Genomic DNA, 25,000 nt, shown 5'->3' on the forward strand with positions numbered 1-25,000 from the left:
GTCTTGTTGGTTCGGTATCATCTCAGACCTGAAGAAGAAGATAAGGAAACTATTTGGGCGTGTTTGTTGTTAATTACATTATTCATCGGCTGGAGGTTGGGTCTCATGCTAATTAATGGACCCCCCCCCCCCCCCCCCCATGGGGGTGACAGACAAGGAGGTTTCCTGTGTTGTGAGGCTAGGGGTCTGCTAGGGTCTACTGCACTCCATTTGGTCTGAAGCCAAGGGGGATGGGCACTTTACTTCTAAAAAGAAAGTGAGTGTGTGTGTGTGTGTGTGTGTGTGTGTGTGTGTGTGTGTGTGTGTGTGTGTGTGTGTGTGTGTGTGTCTGTGTGTGTCTGTGTGTTGGTATCCTATGAATACAGTTTCATTGATATTTAGGAGGCATTGTCATGGATACAGCATGCAGTCAACCCTGAACTGAAGTATAGCCCACAGCATGATGTGAAACTCTTTAAAAAAAAAGGACATAGATCAATGTACAGTTTGAAACAATGTCTTGATTAGGTTTAGATACAGTTTTTAAAGGAGTAGCTCACCCAAAAAATAACTTATTTTCTATCAATTACACACCCCATGAAGCCTTGAATTCATGGATTTAAAAAAAAAAGTTTTTATCACATTCCTAAGACAATAATGTTATGATAATAATAAAGATGCTAATGTATCCGGTATAGGAGACTCCTTGTGTCTCCTATACAGGAGAGACCGCAGGTCATCACATTATTGGCTTAAAAATAAGATAAAAACTAAAAAATCTCTATTTCTACTTTTGGTACATTAAGTTCATTTTGATGCCAACACTTTTGTACTTTTACTCAAGTAACATTTTGAACACAAGGCCTTTCACTTAACGTAACAGAGTATTTCTACATTGCGGTATTGATTCTTTTACTCAAGTAAAACTCATTTTGAGTACTTTTTCCTACCACGTGATCTAGCATTGATCGGGTTAATTTAATATTACAAACCTCCTATAAACTGATATAAATATGATAATATGTATGACATTCTGGTCATCATATCATATCATGTCACAACATTGTGAAAATGTTTTTTTGTCACATCAGAGTGAAAAACCACATGATGTCCTTAGGCCTGAAGTGTTAACGTTTAGGATTGATTGAATGGTCAATAGCTATCAGATTATATGTGTTACATGTCATTTGGTTCTCAAAATGAGATCCCCAGGGGGTCCCAGGGGGTCCCACCCTTCTCACCCCCGCCTACTTGAAAATATCCAACCTACAAGCTCTGCATTGTGAGATTATAGATCAGCTATTAAAAAACATACTTCTCTTATGGGGGTCCCTGGTGGAAAATATTTTCAAATGGGGGTCCGTGCAGCCAAATACATATAAAATGGTCAAATGGGGGGCTTTCATACATAGGCTATTTGAAAATAGCAAATCTACAAGTTGTGAGCACATATTATCTGCTATAGCTATTGACCATTCTGCATAACGAGTGGGGAACCGAGTTAACCCATTAAGACCTGGAACGCATCTGTGTCACTTCTTGATTTGAGCTAAAAAGCTTTATTTTACACTTTAGCTATTCAAAAATAGCAGATCTACAAGCTCATAGCGCGGCGCGGCAAAAAGTGAAAATGTGTGCAAATCTTTGAATATATATTGTTTTAATGCGAACATTTGTAACTCCAATCTTTGCTCCTGGGGGGTCCCTGGAACAACACATTTTGAGATGGGGGTCGGCGGCCAAATACATATCATTTTGGGGGTCCTTGATATGAAAAAGTTTGAGAACCACTGATAAAGAAACATACGTTTTCTCAGAAAACTGTTGGGATTTAGAAGACATTTTGTAGAATCGGCTTCAGGTCTTTAAACAAAATGTAATGCCTCAACAACTCCAAGTGTTTGTTGGTGGGGGGGGGGGCCAGTTAAAATATGATTATTTGGGGGGTCTTCGTGGGCTGATAAGGGTTGAGAAGCACTGGTCAGTGGGTGTGTAGGGTCTCTCCACATGCATGGAGACTCCCTCCCTGAGCTCTCCATCTTTTTACCCACAAAGCTGTCCCATGGACCAGCTGATGAGAAGTCATGCCATTCACACGCTAATCTACTCACAGTATTGGGAAACAACAATGGCTGTTGTCTCCCCCCCACCCCCCCCGAGTCTAAAGAATAGAATGAGACCCTTCTTCTTTCTGCTGCTTCTCTTCCACATAGGAATCTGTCTGTCTGTCTGTCTGTCTGTCTGTCTGTCTGTCTGTCTGTCTGTCTGTCTGTCTGTCTGTCTGTCTGTCTGTCTGTCTGTCTGTCTGTCTGTCTGTCTGTGTGTGTGTGTGTGTGTGTGTGTGTGTGTCTGTGTGTGTTTATGACCAGGCTGCTGCTCATTGGAGCAGCCGCCTGGTAGTAAAGTTTACTGTCCTTTTCTACATTGTATGGCCTGGTGTTCACACCCCGTCCCTACGGAGGTTAGGCCTCATCCCACTGTTGGGAAGTAACTATAGGCCTACATTTGCTTCAAGTACTGCCGCTTGCTGTCGGCCAATAAGAAAACAGCAGATCTACAAGCTCACAACGCATCACGATGCAATGCGTTGCAAAGTTGCAAGGTTTTGAGTATGTTACTTGGTATTGGTACTGGAATTATATTTGATATACAATACAAGTTATGTACATTTATTTTTGAATACAGGCCTTTTACTTTAACCCATTAAGGCCTGAGGTTCCGATTCTACAAAATAGAAAAAACAGTTTTTTTGAAAAAACTTGCTATGTCAGTGGTTTTCAAACCTTTTAATGTCAAGGACCACCAAAATGTATATGTATTTGGCCGCGGACCCCCATCTCAAAATATTTTGTTCCAGGGACCCCCCCCAGAGGCAAATATTTGAGTTTGAGTGTATATCTGCTATTGCCAAAGTGTAAAATAATGCATTTTTTAAGCTCAAATCAAAAAGTGGCACAGATGCGTTCCAGGTCTACACAGGGTAACAGAACAGAGTCCATATGTTGTGGTATTGTTACTTCTGCTTTGTTGACGTGCATGGTTCCACCAGGGAGGGTTTGACAAACATTTAGGTTTTTTTTATGAAGGTCCTTCCTTTCATCATGAACCCCCCCCCCCCCCTCCTCCTCCTCCTCCTCCTCCTCCTCCTCCTCCTCCTCCTCCTCCTCCTCCTCCTCCTCACACCAGCTGAGCTGCAGGTGAAGACTCTTTAGGCGGCTTTCCATATACATGGACTTACCTAGCCCCACCCCACACCGCCCACCACAGCAACGGTTTCCACTACAATGAAGTGGGTAGAGTGGTGTGTAAGTGGTACTAAACTGGTGCCTAAAAAGTACCCAGTCTTGGGTAGGTCTGAGCTGGGCTAAGCGGGGCTAAAGCTCAGCCTGCTACTGATTGGTCGGCTCACAGCTGTGTCTGTCCACTCAGGTCTCTGTAAAATGTAAACACTACGGTAGCAGTGTTGCCATGTCCACTTATTATAAGCGACATTGGGCTTATTTTTCTGTAAAGTTGCTTGTAAATATTGGTAGTACTTTTACTCCACTACAATTATCTGAAAACGTATTAGTTACTAGTTACTAGTTACTTTTCAGATATAAATGATTACATTATAAAACATACATTAACCACTTAAGCCCTATTTTATACCTAGGCTATTTGAAAATAGCCGATCTACAAGCTCACAACGCATCGCATCATTGTAGATCTGCTATTTTCAAACATTTTAGTACTTACTTTTGGTACCTTAAGTACATTTTGATACCAATAGTTTTTGTACTTTTACTTAAGTAATTCCAGACTTTCACTTGTAGAGTGCTTCTACATTGCAGTATTGATACTTTTACTTAAGTAAAACATTTGAGTACTTTTTCCACCACTGCTTGTTTCTAAAATGTACTTGATTATTTGGGGCTTGTTTCCATATGTTGTTGAAACCAGTGGTTCTTAAACATTTTCATGTCAAGGACCCCCAAATTAATATGTATTTGTCAACTTTATATATGTATATATTTTTTTTAAATAGCAGATGCACACACTCACAATGCGTCGCATCGCTACGCGTTGTGAGTTTGTAGATCTGCTATTTTCAAATAGCCGTAGATAGTCGCTTCTTTTGGGATTATTTTCATAGACCTGATTGCTTATTTTTTTCTGCTAAACCTGGCAACAATGAATGTGCGACGATACACGCTAATAATGTTTTTTATATAAGTGATGGCAACGTGTTTAGACACCACACAGGTCTTCCCAACAATAGCGAAGATTAAAGTCAGGGTGAACATGGCCAAATAATAACTTAAGAGCCAAACTAGCTCTGAGGAAGGACGCTAGCATTTAGGCTAACCCTGTAGCCTGAGGCTAAGTTGGTGTGTTAAAGAAAGGGGCGTTGATTTCCTTCGGGAGGGGAGGGGAGGGTGGAGATTTTGCGAGTGGGGACTTTTGTGCAATGGAAACGCAAGACATTTTGAAGCGGTGCGGTGCGGTTCTGGACTGTACTGGACAGTGTCGTGCTTAAGCTGTGATGGAAAAGCGGCTTAAGTTCACTATAGTATGTAAAACACTCAGGGAGAGGTTGACCACGCTGGCCAAAGAGAGAGGCCAAATGATCCTAATACTACTAAGTAAAAGTAACAATACTATTATAATAAATATAAATATACTAGAAATACAAAGTAAAAAGTATTGGTATCAAAATGTACTTAAAGTACCAAAAGTAGAAAGCATTCATTACGCAGAATGTCCCATTTCAAGTTTTCAAATGTATAATTTTTTGGGGGGAAAATAGCTAACAGCTACAATGCGTCGCGTCGTGACGCATTGTGAGCTTGTAGATCTGCTATTTTCAAATGGTGGAAATGTATATAGGGCTGAAGTGGTTAATGTATGTTTCGTAATAATAATCAAAATCTACAAAGTAACTAGTAACTAAAGGTTTTTAAATAAATGTAGTGGAGTAAAAGTACAATATTTGTCTCTGAGATGTAATGGGTAGAAGTAAAAGTATTGAAAAATGGAAATACTCCAGTAAAGTAAAAGTACAGTACTTAATTATACTCAGTTACTTTACACCGCTGATCATGCAGTGGACAAGACAGATGTTAGTCGGGAACGCGATGTCCCCCAGGCAGCACTATGTCCCCCAGGCAGCACTACTTGTGTGTGTGTGTTTACCTCACTGCTTCTCAAACAGTTTCATGTCAAGGCGGACCCCTGAATTGATACGCATAACGCATGCCCCCCCCCCTCCCGTTTGAAAAGATCTGGTGCCAAAGCAGGGATCTCTGACACAACTCACACAAGACAGCATGTTAGTTGTTAGATGGGATCAAACACAGAAGGTAGGGAGAGAGAGAGAAACTTATGATCTGAATATAGCAGGGGGGTGTGGGCAACATTGTTTTCAAGGGGGCCATACTGACTTCGATAAAGTGAGTGAAGGGCCACACATTGGGCAATTGAATTGAAACTTGAAACACATACTGTACTGAATTATGTTGAAAACTGCATGAATGTGATAGACATGACAACTTTACAATAGGATCAAATCTTTTTTTTTTTTACAGCTTTAATGTGAGTATCACTCACATTATCAAACATATTGCATTATGTCATAAATATGGATCCTTGGCAGACTGTCTCACTGTTACATTAAAAACATTTAACGTTGAGCACGGAATATGGATGCATGTACTCAAACGGTACATATGAATTACTGATATATTAACTGTCTCAAAACCATTAACATAATGCTGGCTTTTAGGACTTGGAGGGCCGGATTGAGATGGTCACTGGGCCGTATGTTGCCCATGTGTGGAATATAGGCTGGCTGTGCATAACCGCTGTATAGACCTGGGGGTTTAGAAGGTGGCACACGTTACATGTTTCTAGTGATGGGTTGTTCATGATCGATTCGTTCCAAAATAACTAGTTCATTGCCGTGAACAGGAACGAAATAGTTCACTCCCTGAAACTGTTACGTTCACGCTTTCGTTCATGTATATGATATACTATATTTAATAAATACCCTTTGTTTTGCCGTTTTCAAAAAAGTTTTTTCACAGAATCAAACGTTTTATGGTCATGATTCACCAGGACCCTGGATGGCTTGGTTATAGGCTTAAATTAATTGATATAAATATTTTTGGAAATGTCAATGGGAAAAATGCATTGACTATTTTGAAGTGGAACCAGAAAATGGCCGCCACTGCTATGCCCTACACATTGTGTCATTGGATTACCTCTATAGCTGGTGAAATGATCATCTAGCCACTTTCATCCTGGCTGCCCTGTTCTGTGCATGTCTTCATGCAAAACATTTCAAAATGAGTGAAAAACAGCTGATTTGGCGAGCTTGTAGATCTGCCATTTTCGCACATTTTGAAATGGGGCTTAACAAACCCATTAGTCATAGGATTTAGAATTTTTTAAAGATTTGTTTTAAGAATCGTCTCAGGTCTTAAAGGGTTAAGGGGTTAAACTACTGTATTCCTCATTTTGGTGGATGGGGACCCCCCCCCCCCCCCCTGAAACCCACTCAAGGACCCCCAGAAAACCACTGGTTTGCAGCCAAACTCTGGGTTTGCACACGTGTGCGTAAACCTTTGGAAGTACGCGGGGCTGTAGTGGAGATTTGCACACATAGTAATTATGTAAACACAGGCCTGTTCCTTCATCTGGCTTCAGAGGAAATGATTGTGTTGAGCAAGTCTATGATTTGTTATGTTGTAGTTAAATAAGTTAATATATATAGCGTCACGATCATTGTAACCACTTTAACCATTATTGTATACTTTGTCTATTCAAAGATAGCAGATCTACAAGCTCATAGCGCGGCACCGAGTGCCGCGCTATGAGCCTGTGAGAGCTTGTGAGAATATATATATGTTTTAACACGAGCATTTTGAACTCCTATCTGTGCTTCTGGGGGTCCCTGGAACAACATATTTTGAGCTGGGGGTCCGTGGCCAAATAGATATCATTTTGGGGGTCCTTGACATGAAAAAGTTGGAGCACCACTGATATAGCAACATACTGTTAGGATTTAGAAAACACAGACCCCCATCTCAAAATGTTTTGTTCCAGGGACCCCCCCCCCCCCCCCCCCCCGAAGCAAAGATTTGAGTTACAAATGTTCGCTTTAAAAAATATATATATAATCAAAGATTTGCACAAATGTTCACGATTTTTCCCAAAAAAATAGCAGATCTACAAGCTCATAGCGCGGCACTCGGTGCCACGCTATGAGCTTGTAGATCTGCTATTTTTGAATAGCCAAAGAAATCTAAAATGACACATGAGAAAAGAAGTAGAAAAACTGAGATAGGAGGTATGATAGGATATTATGTTACTGATAGTCCTATAGAACCACAATCATCATCATCATCATCATCATCATCATCATCATCCACCACACAGGCGTAGGAGAGAGAAATGTCAACGTTTCCCTGGGTCTGCCGGCCAACATGTGTGAAACAAATGTGTGTTGGGGTGTTGTGTAGTGTTGAGCTGTTAGAGGAGCGACGTAATGAAGACTCACACCAGCCTTCTGCGATCTGCTTCTAATCGGCCTGCTGAACGCGGGCCAGGACGTGGTTCCATGTGATAGAGCGTTACGTTGCAGTACGTACGTCCCCAACTATTTCACCCTGCAGTGTCAAGGTGACCAACTGGCTCCGTCTTTGGGTTTGATGTTATATTTTCCACCGACTCAAAAACCCTCCTTCCAATGACATGTAATTCTGAACACCCTTTGAGGTATTTTTGACTTTACTTGAGTATTTCCAATTTCCAATACTTTTACTTCTAGGCCTACTCCGCTACATCTCAGAGGCAAATATTATACTTTTACTTTTTATACAGTAACCACTTCAGCCCTATACAGTACATTTTGGCCATTTGAAAATAGCCGATCTACAAGCTCACAATGCGTCGCATCGGATCTGCTATTTTCAAAATATTTTTATACATTTTGAAAACATAATGAGTACTTTTACTTTTGGTACTTTATGCCAATTATTTTGTACTTTTTACTGAAGTACATTTTTACTTGTAACAGAGTTGTTCTATATTGCATTATTATTACTTTTACTTAGGTAAAAACAAAAAAAGAGTACTAGTTTTCCACCACTACTTTAGAGTCTAAACTAGTGGTGGAAAACTAGTACTCAATCTTTCAGTCTAAACTTCAGACTGATGATGCTATAGGTTCTTGGTATAGCCTACCTGTGATCTGTGGCGTCAGTTCAGCCAAAGCTAAGGTAATGTCCGAAATTCATAGAAAACTATGCATTATACCTTTAACACAATACAAACACAACGGTCTTACACCTGCATTAGGCGACTATTCATGATTTTGTTATTTAAAAATAAATAGATCAATACCTGCCATACCTTGGCATATACCCAATTGACGCCCCCGGCCGTGATCCTAGATTACTGAGACACGCACTACACCAGTGGTTCTCAAACTTGTTCATGTCAAGGACCCCCAAATTGACACTTATTATTACCCCACGGACCCCCATTTGAAAAGATAAGCCAGGGACCCCAGTAAGAGAAGGTTTTTACGGCTCTCTAGCGGTGATTCTCAACCATTTCAAGGACCCCCAGTTTAACATGCATTAGGGCTACGGACCCCCATTTAATGGCATTTACACCTCTGGGACCCCAATTCATATCGTAAAATCAATGTTAATTTAACTCTCAGAGTTACAGACCTGTAAGGGTCCATTTGGTTCCATTTGTACACTCTCAGAGTTACAGACCTGTAAGGGTCCATTTGGTTCCTGCCCATCATTTAGCTGGGGACCCCCTGGAACCCCCCCAAGTACCCCTGGGGGTACCCGGACCCCACTTTGAGAACCAATGCACTACACTGTCTCTATACGTATGCGTTTGGTTACACAGATGCGTTGCCGGTTTGAATGGACGTAAGGTAACATAGAAGCTAATAATAAAGTCATGTCACCCACTAAGCATATGGGAACATTTAAACATCTGTAAGAGAGACTTTATTCCTGCCCTAATGCCTGGAATGCTACAGGACTTAACCTCTTACTACCAAGGGGAAATAGGCCTATATGTACAGTATATATATATATTTATATATATTTTATATTTCTACTGGGGTTTTACTGGTTTTTCAACCAACTACAAATGGCGTACATATGGCTAATGGCTTTTATTAAAGCAGACAGAGCGCTTTAAAAATAATAAGCAGCCACAATTCACGACATGTACTGTATATGGTGAGAGGAAGAAAATAGTTATAAAAAATATTATGTATGTAAAGATTTTTATTTAAATTCAAATTCAATTCATAAGCTTATTGTGCCGGTTGATCCACGTTAAACTTGTGTCCCTGGTATGCTGAAACTCTCTCTCTAAATTCAGTTCAATTCAATTCAAAGGAGCTTTATTGGCATGAGAAAACATACGTTTACATTACCAAAGCAAAAGTGTCTCTCCCTCTGTCTGTCTGTCTGTCTGTCTGTCTGTCTGTCTGTCTGTCTGTCTGTCTGTCTGTCTGTCTGTCTGTCTGTCTGTCTGTCTGTCTGTCTGTGTCTCAATCTCTACAAAAACAAAACATCCCTTAGGAAAGGTTAGGTTGATATAAACTCAATGCAATAATGAACTCCTCTGGGCAAAGTGTGTGTGTGTGTGTGTGTGTGTGTGTGTGTGTGTCTGTGTGTGTGTGTGTGTGTGTGTGTGTGTGTGTGTGTGTGTGTGTGTGTGTGTGTGTGTGTGTGTGTGTGTGTGTGTGTGTGTGTGTGTGTGTGTGTCTGTGTCTGTGTCTGTGTCTGTGTGTGCGTGTCTGTGTCTGTGTGTGTGTGTGTGTGTGTGTGTGTGTCTGTGTCTGTGTCTGTGTCTGTGTCTGTGTGTGTGTGTGTGTGTGTGTGTGTGTGTGTGTGTGTGTCTGTGTCTGTGTCTGTGTCTGTGTGTGCGTGTCTGTGTCTGTGTCTGTGTCTGTGTGTGTGTGTGTGTGTGTGTGTGTGTGTGTGTGTGTGTGTGTGTCTGTGTCTGTGTCTGTGTCTGTGTCTGTGTGTGTGTGTGTGTGTGTGTGTGTGTGTCTGTGTGTGTGTGTCTGTGTCTGTGTCTGTGTGTCTGTGTGTCTGTGTGTCTGTGTCTGTGTGTGTGTGTGTGTGGTGGGGGGGGGTCACACAGAGGGACGTGGTCCACTCACTGTGCACAGGGTCACATAAGCTGAATTCCAATCCCCAAACTCGCTCACTCTCGCTCACTCTCCTCGCGTCCTCACAGGATCAGAACGCACTCTATAGCGTCATTTCAAAGCGACGGCAAATTGTGCGATCACTTCGTTTCATACAGCTGGACCAGAGCTGATGAAAATATACATGCATAGAATAATATGCAGGTATAGCAGAATACAGAATATAAGAATACACAATTCATCAATGTGGATGGATGGCCACATCGTTATCTTTATATAGTTAACATTGTCGTGCAAAGCCATTTATTCCTGAAATAGTGAACGAAGCGCCAGGATGAGCAAACTGACATTTATGAATTAAATCCTGACCCGTCCCTCTGTTTGCTCGTACAGGCCAGGCTTGGGCCAAGCCGGGTCAAGCTGGAGTGAGCGAGTGGCCGAGATTTTGGGGTATTGGAATTCAGCTTCTAGAGAGACGGGGGTGGGGTGGGTTGGGGGCCTCTCTCTCTCTCTCTCTCTCTCTCTGTACACTCAGATGTCTCTCAAAGGCTTCTTTCATGATGGAGAGAGAAGCCTGGAGGAATGTAATACACTGACCTTATACCATCCATTCACTCTCACCTTAACTCTTCCACTATAACTCCAAACGCTCCGCTCTGAAAGTCCACTCACATCACTCTACTTTAACTCTCCAACTAACACTTTGGCTATTTGAAAATAGCAGATCTACAAGCTCGTAGCGCGGCACCGAGTGCCGCGCTACGAGCTTGTAGATCTGCTATTTATGAAAAATCGTGAACATGTGTGCAAGCATTTTGTGTGTAAAGCATTTTTAACTCAAATCTTTGCTTCTGAGGGGGGGTCCCTGGAACAACATATTTTGAGATGGGGGTCCGCGGTTAAATACATATCATTGTGAGGGTCTTTGACATGAAAAAGTCTGAGCACCACTGATTTAGAAACATAGGTTTTTTTTTCAGAATACTGTTGGGATTTAGAAGACATTTGTAGAATCGGCGCTCGTAGATCTGCTATTTTAGATAAAATCTTGAACATTTGCGCAAATCTTTGAATACATGTATTTTTTTAAACAACATTTTTCACTCAAATCGTTGCGTCTAGAGGGGACCCTGGAACTAAAATATTTACAGGCGGGGGGGTCCACGGCCAAATACACATCATTTTGGGAGGTCCTTGACATGAAAAAGTTTTAGAACCACTGATGAGCTTGTAGATCTGCTATTCTTTGAATAGCCCAAAGGTATAAAATAGTGGCTATATAGCTAAAATCTCAAATGACACAGATGCGTTCCTGGTCTTAAAAGGTTAACCCTATACACACCCGCCAAGATCCAGTCCATTATTGGTTCCAACATATTGGTGTCAGTATCTTTTAGGGGTTAACTTCCCAACACAGTCTCTTAAACTATAGAGCCGTACCGTTGCACACACAGAGCTCCTACTGTTCATTAATGAAGTACAATCCATCATGGCTGTCGCATGATGTCACAGAGCATGTTATAGCTTCTTTGTGTTTGCATTAGGTTTATGTTACATATGTACGGGAGGCTTAGTGAAAAGTCAACTGTGTGTGTGTGTGTGTGTGTGTGTGTGTGTGTGTGTGTGTCTGTGTGTGTGTGTGTGTGTGTGCGTATGTGTGTGTGTGTGTGTGTGTGTGTGTGTGTGTGTGTGTGTGTGTGTGTGTGTGTGTGTGTGTGTGTGTGTGTTGTCTGTGTGTGCGTGTGCGTGTGCGTGTGTGTGTGTGTGTGTGTGTGTGTGTGTGTGTGTGTGTGTGTGTGTGTGTTGTCTGTGTGTGTGTGTGTGTGTGTGTGTGTGTGTGTGTGTGTGTGTGTGTGTGTGTGTGTGTGTGTGTAGCTGAAGCAGCGCTGGGCTGAATGTACAATCCATCTCTTGTGCGCCCCGTCTTCCTGAGGTGCAAATTTGGGGCGATCGGTGCGCCCGCTACAGAGCACCCAGACAGACAGACAGACAGACAGACAGACAGACAGACAGACAGACAGACAGACAGACAGACAGACAGACAGACAGACAGACCTATCATATTGTGGCGGAAAGTCGTTTGGACGTGTTTTCACTTCACTTGAATGTTTCTACTCCACGTCTCAGAGGCAATATTGTACTTTTTTTTACTCCACTATGAATAAGTCACTTTGTAGATTTAGATTATTATTACAAAACATGCGTTGGATAATTACGCTCTGTTTCATATTTCAGCCGATCTACAAGCCCACAATGTTGTGGGCTTGTAGATCGTCTATTCTCTGAAGATTTTGACACGTTTTGAACTTCCAACACAGCAATGCATTGATTTTTAAGAAAATGTTCTGTGAGATTTAAAGCAATGTAGCCTCTACAATGTAGCCTCTACAATGTAGCCTCTACAATGTAGCCTCTACAATGTAGCCTCTACAATGTAGCCTCTACTCCAGTTCTTTACCTCAAAGAACACATTTTTGACAGAGCAGCTTTGTGTCAGGCTGTGAGGCAGGAGACGGTCAAGACAAACACAGAATAGACACAGGCTGAGACAGAGACATATCAACAATCTGATGACCAAAACTATAGCAACACGAGGATCTTTTTAATATGAAGTGGAGGAACACACTATGGAGTCTGACAAACAGCACTGTATCAACGTCTAAGAACTGTCAAGGAACTGAGGCCTTATACATACAGGAATAATAAGACACACGTCAACACAACTGACATTCAACACAGGCATATAAGCTAGGGCAGTGGTTTGCAACCCTTTTTATATCAAGGTCTATTATTTATTCGGCATCCGAGCCGCGGACCCACCGTGTGATGACATTTAGACTCTCAGACCAAAGACTTAGAATATTTTGTTATCTTTGGATAAGATTTTGTCCACAATTCCATCCATGCTGTGTTGATGTTGGTTCCATAGGAGAGATAACAGGCCATCAAACGTTCATCAAAATAATAATTATTTTACATTCTCTTATTGTGTAGAACTTCTTGTAAATTAATTAATGCAGATGTTAAACAATATTTTAACTCTTGAGAGCGTAAACGTTACGGGTCCATTTGGTTTCATTTTACACTCAAGAGTTAAAGATCTAATAAGGGTCCATTTGGTTACTCTCCATCATTTAGCTGGGGACCACCTGGAACCCCCCCCCAAGGACCACCGGTGGTCCCCGGACCACTGGTTGAGAACCACTGGGCTAGGGGACTAACAGCACACAGGTGGAGATACTGTAACACACATGGACCCAAATGGACCTGAAGGAAGGGGTCCATTTGGTTCCATTCGTACACTCTTCAGAGTTAAAACGTTACCACTTAAACTCCAGCCTGTTACTGCAGCATGGTGGCAGGCTTGCAGTTCTTTGTGTGGTTTCTGCATCTCATGCGCAATTTCTAGCAGCGGCATTACGATAAACAGCTTATTACTAACTGTATGAAACACTTCCTGTCTGAGGAGCTTCTTTCTGCCATGTTGAGAATAACAATGTTCCTTTTTTTTATGTTTATTCCTTTTTATTAATGACTTTCACAGTCCTGGAGTTTGTCAGAGCAAAACCACTACAAAGACAGAGGGAAGTGTGGGGAGAGAAGGAATGCAGTATGCCTTTATATCATCACACACACGCACACAAACGCACACACACACACACACACACACACGCACACAAACGCACACACACACACACACGCACGCACACACACACACACGCACGCAAGCACACACGCACGCACGCAAGCACGCACACACGCACACACACACACAAACGCACACGCACAAACGCACTCACACACACACACACAATACTGCACGGCCATTGAATGCCATTTTTTTTAACCTATTTCTCAGGTTTTACCATAACCATGAAAAGCTGAAAAACAGCCGATCTACAAGCTCACAACCCGTCGGGTTGTGAGCTTGTAGATCGGCTGTTTTTTTTTTGCTTCTTGCAGATCTGCTATTTTCAGTTTGCGCGACTCCAGCGTGCAAACTATAGAGTCTTGTGGGGACATGTGGGGCCCTCACGAGTATAGTAACACACACACACGCACACACACACACACACACACACACACACACACACACATCCCTCCAACACATGGCGGCTGCTGGCCTGCCACAGGAAACAGCCCAGTATCATAACCACACGAATTTTTCTGTTGATCAGCGCTCTGCTCTGGTTCTGATTAATTCCCGGGGAGAGCAGAACCACACACACACACACACACACACACACACACACACACACACACACACACACACACACACACACACACACACACACACACACACACACACACACACACACACACACACACACACACACACACACACACACACACACACAGAGCCACGGATCCCATTACTCAGAGGCTCCATAAACGCTGTGTCTCCAGCAGGCAGCACAATGACGTGTTAACCGTCGAGTCTGACTGTGTGGAAATACACAGTGCCTAACCCGTTTAGCACCGGGAACGCATCATCTGTGTGTTGTTTTAACATGTCTTTGGGCTATTCAAAAATAGCAGATCTACAAGCTCATAGCGCGGCACCGAGTGCCGCACTATGAGCTTGTAGATCTGCTATTTATTTATTTTTTATCGTGAAAATGTGTCTTTGAATTCTACAAATGTCTTCTAAATCATATTAATTTTTTTGAAAAAAAACCTATGTTGCTATAATCAGTGGTTCTCAAACTTTTTCATGTCAAGGACCCCCAAAATTATATGTATTTGGCCACGGACCCCCATCTCAAAATATATTGTTCCAGGGACCCCCCCCCCCCCCCAAGAAGCAAAGATTTGAGTTAAAAATGTTCGCTTTAACTAAATTAGATTTGTGCAAATCTTTGAATATATATATTTTTTTAAGTAAAAAGAAAAATAGTTATTTTAACTCAAATCTTTGCTTCTGGGTGATTCTACAAATGTCTTCTAAATCTTGACATTATTATTAGTATTTTTTATTATTATAATTTTTTTTACTCATGTTGCTATAATATCAGTGGTTCTCAAACTTTTTCATGTCAAAAAATGTTGTTCCAGGGAACCGCCCAGAAGCAAAGATTTGAGTGAAATATTTTCCCTCCCAAAGATTTGCACAAATGTCAAAAAATAGCAAATGTCAAAAAATAGCAGATCTACAAGCTCATAGCGCGGCACTCGGTGCCGCGCTACGAGCTTGTAGATCTGCTATTTTTGAATAGCCCAAATAGATCTAAAAATGACACACAGATGCGTTCCCGGTCTTAATGGGTTAAATGGTTACATTTAGACCAGTTGTTGTGTTGTAACCCTTCATACTGTATACGTCTTTTTTTTCACCTTTCAATCCAGGACGGCATCTGTGTCGCATTAGTTAGCTTTTATACTTTATATATCTCTGCTGTCCAGCAGAAACCAGTTATGTCCAGAATACGTGTTTTTGAAACAACACAACACGGTCTCATCAAAGTTGGTCGGTGACTTTATACACGGTCAGATACTTGAATGTGTCTTTATATTATCTTCACTTTACCCACACACAGCTCAGGTGGCGTTAGGAGAGGTTTTTAAACTTTAAAGGGATAGTTCACCCCCAAAAATTACTTTTTGCCAGACCCAGGGGATCGGCCTACAGGAGGCTTTGTCGGTCGGTCTGTCGGTCGGTCTGTCCCTCTTTTCCTACCCAGCCATTCAGATTTCAACCACTAGGGGTCTGGCAGAACCAGGTGTCCTGGTCTTGTTTTCCATGGATCAGTAACTCCATGGAGACTTGAATTCATGGATATTTTGTTCTGTTTTTGTCTCATTCCTAAGACAATAATGTGATGACCGGTAGACAGCGGTTCCGGTAGGAGACACAAAGAGTCTCCTTTGTGTCTCCTACCGGAACCGCTGGCACAAAACATTTTCAAATACATGTCAATGTGGGGGTCCTTGACACAAAACAAATGACGAACCACTGGGCCAACAGAGCCTCATCTGAACAGCTTTAAAGGTATTTTAAGGTCATTCTGTTTGGGTCAGTTAGGGAGGGAGTGGAGAACCTTCTGATGTGTTTTGGTAAAAAGTCATTCCACATTATGGTGTCAGCGTAGTAGAATGCGTATCCTCATTAATCACTGAAACGCCGTGATCCAGCCAGCAGCCCGACACAATGACGTTATTACATCACATGTGACAGTGACGTTATTACATCACATGTGACACAATGACACAATGACGTTATTACATCACATGTGACACAATGACGTTATTACATCACATGTGACACAGTGACACAATGACGTTATTACATCACATGTGACACAATGACGTTATTACATCACATGTGACACAATGACGTTATTACATCACATGTGACACAATGACGTTATTACATCACATGTGACACAATGACGTTATTACATCACATGTGACACAATGACGTTATTACATCACATGTGACACAATGACGTTATTACATCACATGTGACACAATGACGTTATTACATCACAGTCACATGACAGTGGAAATCAAAAGGACACTCATGTCTGTGACGGCGCCACTTGTATGGACATCGTTGGAATGTCTCTGGATCATGAAGGCACTTTGGTTTGTTCAGTCTGGGGACACACTTTAGTTGGCGTGCCGGTGAAAATAGCCGATCTACAAGCTCACAACGCTTGGGGGCTGTGACGTGTTGTGATCTTCTATTTTTTTTTGGTTTGGTTGTGACTCTAAATCAAGGCATTTATACCTCTCTCTCCTTCATGCAGCTGTGGCTTAATAGAGAGACTCAATTTTATGTGCTTTTTATTTTAAGTTCCAATTTTGTCTGCTCATTTCTTTTTATGACTCCAGGCACTTACACGTTCACTTGTTTATCCTTTTATGACTTCTCTCTCCTGATTGGAGGAGATTGGCATCCCGACCTGAAAAAAAATGTATTTTCTGTTTACTAAAAGAGACGGAGAGACAGTAAGAGCCCTGTTACTGAATAAACACTCTATAAAAAGCAATGATTACTCTATGGGAGATATTTAACACTTATTATAACCTAAATGAAATCACATACAGCTCATAAAAGAACACTTTCTCCTCTTTTCAACATAGTCTCCATATATGGGTCCTCACTGAAGCTCACTATGCTCTCTGTCTAAGACAGTGGTTCTCAAACCTTTTCAAATGTATATGTATTTTCACCGCGGACCCCCACCTGAAAATGTTTTGTGCCAGGGACCCCCAGAAGAGATTTGTAAAAAAAAAAACACATTTAATTATTTTTAAGTTTCGAACAAAATGCCGCAAATCATGAACACAGCGTCCAATTGCGGTGACACCTTGGCCGCACAGTCACACTACTACGTTGAGGAACAAATGCCACCGTTTCAACATTGCCCTATTAGGCTACAGCGCCACCAGGAGGCAGATTTTTCCAAAACATTGTTTTATATTACTCCTACAAATTCTGTCCAAACATCCGCAAATCGGTACACAGTATCTCTATAGTCATGTGATCAAGACGGATCCGTCCGATTTGTCATATTCCATCCTGATTGGCAAATTCCCAACATTGCTGGTTCACAATAACCTTCAGGAATGCAGAATGACTGAACACATATGCAGAAGCCACAAGCAGAATAGTTTCAATTCACAGATTTATTAAAGTCAAGATTAAAGCTTAACAGCCAAACATAGGTTACAAGCAGTAACCAGGAACGCAAACCTTACAGAGGAACAAGTCAACCAACACGACTCTCCAAGGCAGAACACAGGAATGATAAAGTCTGTACTGACAGTGTGTGTGTGGAATGAGTCCAGTCTTATAGGCAGCAGGCTGATTAGAGAAGTGTTCACAGGTTGGTAATGGGCGTGGCACTGCTGGGCTGACGAGGGAGTGGGGGCACAGGTGTGTAATTAGGACTGAGAGCAGGAATGGAATGTGGGAGTGGCCTAAGTGGTGACACGGTCTGTGGAGAGACAGACGTGACAAACATAGTTGGCCTGGTGGAGACCTGTGCTCATAGGAGCACTTTTTTCTACTTTCAAGTGATTTTAATAATAGAGACATTAAAGCAGGGGTGTTGAACTCATTTTGGGGTCCGGGCCACATAGGTCAAATGGTGACTTGATGTGGGCCGAAACCAGTTGCGGACGTGCATGCGCGCTCACACGCCATGGACCTTTCCGCGGGCCGCCAAATGCCCGCGGGCCGCCACCTTGACGCCACTGCATTAGAGAGATGGCCATTTGGCCAGGGACTCCGTCAGACCCCTCGATGAACCTCTGGGGGTCCCCGGACCCCTCGTTGAAAACCACAGCCTTTTAGGGTACTTGAACAGGGTGTCAATTGATTGATTGATTGATTGATTGATTGATTGATTGATTGATTGATTGATTGATTGATTGATTGATTGATTGATTGAATACTTGATTAACAAGTTCAGTAAGGTTATGCTAAAAGACTTGTTTCCATTGTGGTCCATTGTACTCAATTAATCAGCAATACATAATAACTATCAATAGCAGATGTGTTTTTCTAGACTGTAAAATCCTCAGTGTTAATTCCTGCATTTGTGAGTGTACAAATGGAACCAAATGGACCCTTACGGGTCTGTAACTCTTGAGAGTGTACAAATGGAACCAAATGGACCCTTACAGGTCTGTAACTCTGAGAGTGTGCAAATGGAACCAAATGGACCCTTACAGGTCTGTTACTCTGAGAGTGTACAAATGGAACCAAATGGACCCTTACAGGTCTGTAACTCTGAGAGTGTACAAATGGAACCAAATGGACCCTTACAGGTCTGTAACTTTGAGTGTATACAAATGGAACCAAATGGACCCTTATGGGTCCATTTGGTTCCATTTGCACCCTCTCAGAGTTATGACGTGTCAGTGTAGAGGCTGATGTAGTGAACAACATTCCTTGATCAGCTCAGATGAGTCATCATAGCCTCTTTATGTTAAAGTGCTGCTGGCTCATAATTATACCAGCTTGGTTTTTGATGTGGGACTGGATTACACATGTCTCTCTCTCTCTCTCTCTCTCCTTCTCTCTCTCTCTCTCTCTCTCTCTCTCTCTCTCTCTCTCTCCTCTCTCCTCTCTCTCTCTCTCTCTCTCTCTCTCTCTCTCGTCTCTCTCCTCTCTCTCTCTCTCTCTCTCTCTCTCTCTCTCTCACACACACACACACACACACACACACACACACACACACACACACACACACACACACACACACACACACACACACACACACACACGTTTGTATTAATATTCTCGTGAGGACATCTGCAGTTTGGGACAGTGGTTTTATGAATGGCGTTTTCTTAAAAAATGTGCATGTTTTTTTTTTTTAAACCTATAAAGCCCTAAATAAATGAGGCATACCTCTACTCTGGACCAATAAACCTCACCTCTAAATCCATCATCCTAACCGGAATATTTTCCTAATTGTTTAATTTTTTGTTTAACCATAAAAACGATACCTTTTCTCTTGAGAGGACCTGGAAAATGTCGATTTCTCAATTCTACTATACTTGTGGGAGACATTTGGTCCACTTGAGTATGGTAATAGGGTACAAGTACACACGCACGCGCGCACGCGCGCCACGCACACACACACACACGCACACACACGCACACACAGTCTTAAGTTTTAAATTAGTGGGAGCCTATGAGAGACCAGCTGATGTGAAGGAAAGCCCTGCTGTTATTGATATTAAGAAGCAAAGGGCATCATTAACAATTCACAGCCATCATCAGACCCACAATGCACTGCACCGCCACGCCACACTATACTTAATACCCACAATGCACTGCACCACCACCACCACACTTAAGAGCTTCCCTGTGTTGTTATGACTTGGAAGGAAAGACGGGAAAGAAAGGCAACAAAACAAGACCTCGTAATAAAATGCCTGTTTTGTCATTGTCCCTAAAATCAGCCTCAATTCATGACGCTCACTTCCCCTCTTCTTGCCCAGCGTAGGGACACCAGGGTGGAACAAAAATAATACAAATAAAGAGGCCCTGAATGTTTGTCCCGCAAATGTTAAATCCAGTGTCCCCCCCCCCCCCCCCCCGTCATATTTCAAATGTAAGAACTAAGTCACTCTGGATAGGAGCATAGATCTGCTAAATGCCTAAATTGTTATCATATCTGGTGGTTTAGTGGGTTGAACCAGCTAGCAGTAAGTGACCAGGCTAACTGATTCCCTTTGTTTCCATTAGCATGGCTAGCTAGCATGTTGCTGCCATGATATAAGAGACTTTAGGCTTGTTTTTCTGTGAAGTGGCTTGTAAATATTGGTAGCTGCGGGTTGCAGTTTTTGTTTTTGGGCTTGTTTCTAAACTGTAGTTGCTTATTTGGACTTGTTTCTAAACTGTAGTTGTTTATTTGGGCTTGTTTCTAAAGTGTAGTTGTTTATTTGGGCTTGTTTCTAAACTGTAGTTGTTTATTTGGGCTTGTTTCTAAACTGTAGTTGTTTATTTGGGCTTGTTTCTAAACTGTAGTTGTTTATTTGGTCTTGTTTCTAAACTGTAGTTGTTTGTTTGGGCTTGTTTCTAAACTGTAGTTGCTTATTTGGACTTGTTTCTAAACTGTAGTTGCTTATTTGGACTTGTTTCTAAACTGTAGTTGTTTGTTTGGGCTTGTTTCTAAAGTGTAGTTGTTTATTTGGGCTTGTTTCTAAACTGTAGTTGCTTATTTGGGCTTGTTTCTAAACTGTAGTTGTTTATTTGGGCTTGTTTCTAAAGTGTAGTTGTTTATTTGGGCTTGTTTCTAAACTGTAGTTGCTTATTTGGGCTTGTTTCTAAACTGTAGTTGTTTATTTGGGCTTGTTTCTAAACTGTAGTTGCTTATTTGGGCTTGTTTCTAAACTGTAGTTGTTTATTTGGGCTTGTTTCTAAACTGTAGTTGTTTGTTTGGGCTTGTTTCTAAACTGTAGTTGCTTATTTGGGCTTGTTTCTAAACTGTAGTTGTTTATTTGGGCTTGTTTCAAAACTGCAGTTGTTTATTTGGGCTTGTTTCTAAACTGCAGTTGTTTATTTGGGCTTGTTTCTAAACTGTAGTTGTTTATTTGGGCTTGTTTCTAAACTGCAGTTGTTTATTTGGGCTTGTTTCTAAACTGTAGTTGTTTATTTGGGCTTGTTTCTAAAGTGTAGTTGTTTATTTGGGCTTGTTTCTAAACTGTAGTTGCTTATTTGGGCTTCCTTCCTATTGTGGTTCTCAAACATTTTCATGTTTCATGGACTCCCAAATTAATATGTATTTGCCCTGTTCCGCTGCCAAGAATGACAAGCACTTTAAGTGCTCTGGAGAGGAAGAAGATAAAAGGGCTGAAATCACAAGGATTAAAGGATATAAGTCATATTATTTTGTTAAAATAAGTGTTAAATAGCTCTATATTCCCTTAGTGATAGTTGCTGTAAAGTTTTATTTTTTTCAGTAACAGGGGTCTCTCCAGCTCTTTAGTAACCTAACCTAACCCTATGTTAAGTCAGCAAGGAGCCCCGTACCAGATTTGTGTTATTTTTCCCCCTCAAAATAGCAGATCTACAAGCTTGTGAGCATATAGGTTTAAAGTGACCGTGTGGCATATGACAGTCGCTTCTTTTGGGCTTGTTTTTCATAGACCTGGTTAATTATTTCATTGGTCCAGGGACCCCCAGGGGTCCTTGGTTGGGGTTCAAGGGGTGTGTTAAAATGTGTTAATACGGCATCACATTTTGACCACTTTATCCTCTGGCTATTCAAAAATAGCAGATGTACAAGCTCTCAGCATTTCTGAGAGCTGAGAGCTGGTACATCTGCTATTTTTGAATTATTATTTTTTTATCTGGAAAGTGTTCGAAAAATGTTGAATAATTGTCTCTTCTGGGAGGTCTCTGGCACAAAGCATTTTCAGATCAGGGTCAGCGGCCTAATATAGATCAATTTGGGGGTCCTTCTTTGAGAACTACAGGCTTGTTTCTCAGCGCTGCAGTGTGAGTTTCCAGGTTGTAGTTTGCTGCCAGGCTGCTCTCTGTCTCTCTGTCTCGCAGCTGTAAACCTCCATGACGTTTCCCATTCCAGCGCCTTGAAAAGTAACAGCACCCCCAGGCCAAATACCATCCACTTCCTGCCCCAGAACGCAACACTTACACACACAACACAACACACACGCACACGCACACACACACACGCACAGGCACAGGCACACAGGCACACACACACGCACACGCACACACACACACACACACACACACACACACACACACACACACACACACACACACACACACACACACACACACACACACACAGGCACAGGCACACGTACACACAGGCAGTCGGGCACACGTATACACAGGCACACGCACGCACGCACGCACACACACACACACACACACACACACACACACACACACACACACACACACACGCAGTTCCGCTGCCAAGAATGACAAGCACTTTAAGTGCTCTGGAGAGGAAGAAGATAAAAGGGCTGAAATCACAAGGATTAAATGGATATTATAAGTCATATTCTTTTGTTACATTAAGTGTTAAATAGCTCTATATTCCCACAGTAAAGTGTTAGTTCAGTAACAGGGCTCCCCTCCCCCCCGTCCCACCCGTCCCACCCGTCTCTCCAGCTCTTTAATAAACAGAACAATACATTTTCAGGTCAGGATACCATTTCATCCAATGGAGAGAGAACTCAAGCAGGGTACACGGTAAACAAGTGAAATCAGAAGTTATAACACACAGAAATGAGCAGACACACAATTGGAAATGGAACGCTATAAAAATGTAGCTGATAAATGGGTATAGGATTCTCTCTCTCTCTCTCTCTCTCTCTCTCTCTCTCTCTCTCTCTCTCTCTCTCTCTCTCCTCTCTCTGTCTACACTCCAAGGTGTTTATTGTGTTATGCTGTTCAGTGTACAAAGTGTGGACACATTGCTAGAATGTGTCCATTGATTTATGTTTGACTGACTTTGTAGGCATATTTGTCGATGTATTGCCTATACATTACATTACATTACATTACAGTCATTTAGCAGACGGCCAGACGCTTTTATCCAAAGTGACTTACAATAAGTGCATTCAACATAGGTAGGGAACGAAACTGCTAATCACCAGAAGTCTTAAGTGCATTTCCTGCAAAAACAAGCAACCAAGAGTATACCTAGCACTAAGGTAAAAGTGCAATAATAAAAGTGCAAAAGTGCCTATATTTATATTGTAGAGTATAGGCTATATTTGATCTATCCATGCTTAATATGAACGGTACCATGGCATTAGTTCGACGGTCCAGTTGTTTCAGAAGTAATGTTGGTTCGACGGCACGCATTATAACTAAGCCTAACCCTAACCCTAACCCTAAGCCTAACCCTAAGCCTAAGCCTAAGCCTAAGCCTAACCCTAACCCTAACCCTAACCCTAACCCTAACCTCATAAAAACTATAAAAACCTCACAAAAATAAACTCACTCTGACACCCGTCCGCAGCCAAGCATCAAATGACTTTAGTTCTACTCGATCTCTTCTCCGCCACTATAGTCCCTCCCTAACATTACCGTCTAGTTTTTATTTGTTGACAAAATAGTCAATATATTTACTCATAGTTTTAGTCGTCATAGCTACGTTTTTATTTTGTTTTTGACAGTGAAAAAAGGAAGTGGACGACATTTCTTTCGTCATAGTTTTAGTCGACAAAATTAACACTGTTCTCTCTCTTTGTGTCTGTGTGTGTGTGTGTGTGTGTGTGTGTGTGTGTGTGTGTGTGTGTGTGTGTGTGTGTGTGTGTGTGTGTGTGTGTGTGTGTGTGTGTGTGTGTGTGCCAGTGGACACGGAGGGTCTTTCGGGGACTCAGAGTGGAGCTGCGCCCACAGCTGAAGGTAATGACACCTTATTTACACCCATTCAGGGCGGGTTGTTGTTGTTTATACATTTTGCTCTTTTGAACTTGTAATATATACCTTCCAGCTGATGTAATGCCTCCTCCGGCCACCAGGACTGCTGTTATCTTCGGGCACAAACACGTTTTACACCACTGGTTCTCAACGTGGGGTGTGGGGACCCCTAGGGGTCCTTGAAGGGATCCAGGGGGGGGGGGGGGGGGGCAGAGCAGTTAGTTGATCATCAAGATCAGTTTAACTAGATTTTCTTTTTACCCTATTTCATCGTTAAAGTGACACGCTTTGATCTTGAAGATCTGCTATTTTATCAAAATGTTGACTGCGCTCCTTTTTTTATTTTATTGTATTTTATTTTTTTCCCCCCAAAAAATATGAAAAATATATGAAAAAAGTGAAAAAACACGTCCCACTCACGTATTAGAAGGACAATATCAGTCACCAGAACCAAGGACGGGTGTTTTCAATGAGTCTATCGTGATTAAAATGTAATGTTTAAAGTTATAATTTGTATAGAAAGGGGGTGTGTCTGATAAAATGAATATCAAATATCTAAAAAGTTGAATCAAGCAACTTAAAACTGTCTGAGGTGAAACACAGAAGCCTGAATAGAGGTTACAATGTAGCCTGTTTCCAGATAAATCTGCCATTGCAACAAAACAAAAAAAATGTCCGTGGCAGATTAGGTCTGGCCCCGCCCCTCTCAATAGAGATTGGATTTTTCTCCCTCCGAAGTTGTGAGGGACCAATCAGGGTCCAGTATGCAAATACGGGGCAGGTTTATCACCAGAGGAAATGCAGGTTCCAGACTAATATCTACGCAGTGATATTAGTCTGACCATGCCAGGCTAGTTAAAATGACCCCAAACATGTTTGAAAGTGCTTAACCCATTAAAGAGCTGGTGCCATGGTTTTGCACTTTTTCTGTCTTTCATGCGTCTATGAGGTTGATAGAACTTCATTAAGCCCCCTG

General features: G+C 41.8%; 2 protein-coding genes across 2 annotated transcripts in view; both read left to right on the forward strand.

The window, feature by feature from the left end:
* The window catches only part of LOC308077758 (BRCA1-associated protein-like), an 801,007-nt gene that overhangs the window by 696,284 nt on the left and 79,723 nt on the right, over window positions 1-25,000 (forward strand). The gene's annotated exons all lie outside the window — the stretch shown is intronic.
* ror2 (receptor tyrosine kinase-like orphan receptor 2) overlaps window positions 1-25,000 on the forward strand; it is a 46,234-nt gene that overhangs the window by 1,451 nt on the left and 19,783 nt on the right. Inside the window, exon 2 of the mRNA XM_080418657.1 lies at window positions 23,956-24,009. Within this exon, the coding sequence (XP_080274783.1) occupies window positions 23,956-24,009 (54 nt within the window). The remainder of the gene's footprint in view (window positions 1-23,955; window positions 24,010-25,000) is intronic.

This window comes from Gymnoscopelus braueri (assembly GCF_963280865.1).
Source record: "Gymnoscopelus braueri genome assembly, chromosome: 22".
NCBI lineage: Eukaryota > Metazoa > Chordata > Actinopteri > Myctophiformes > Myctophidae > Gymnoscopelus > Gymnoscopelus braueri.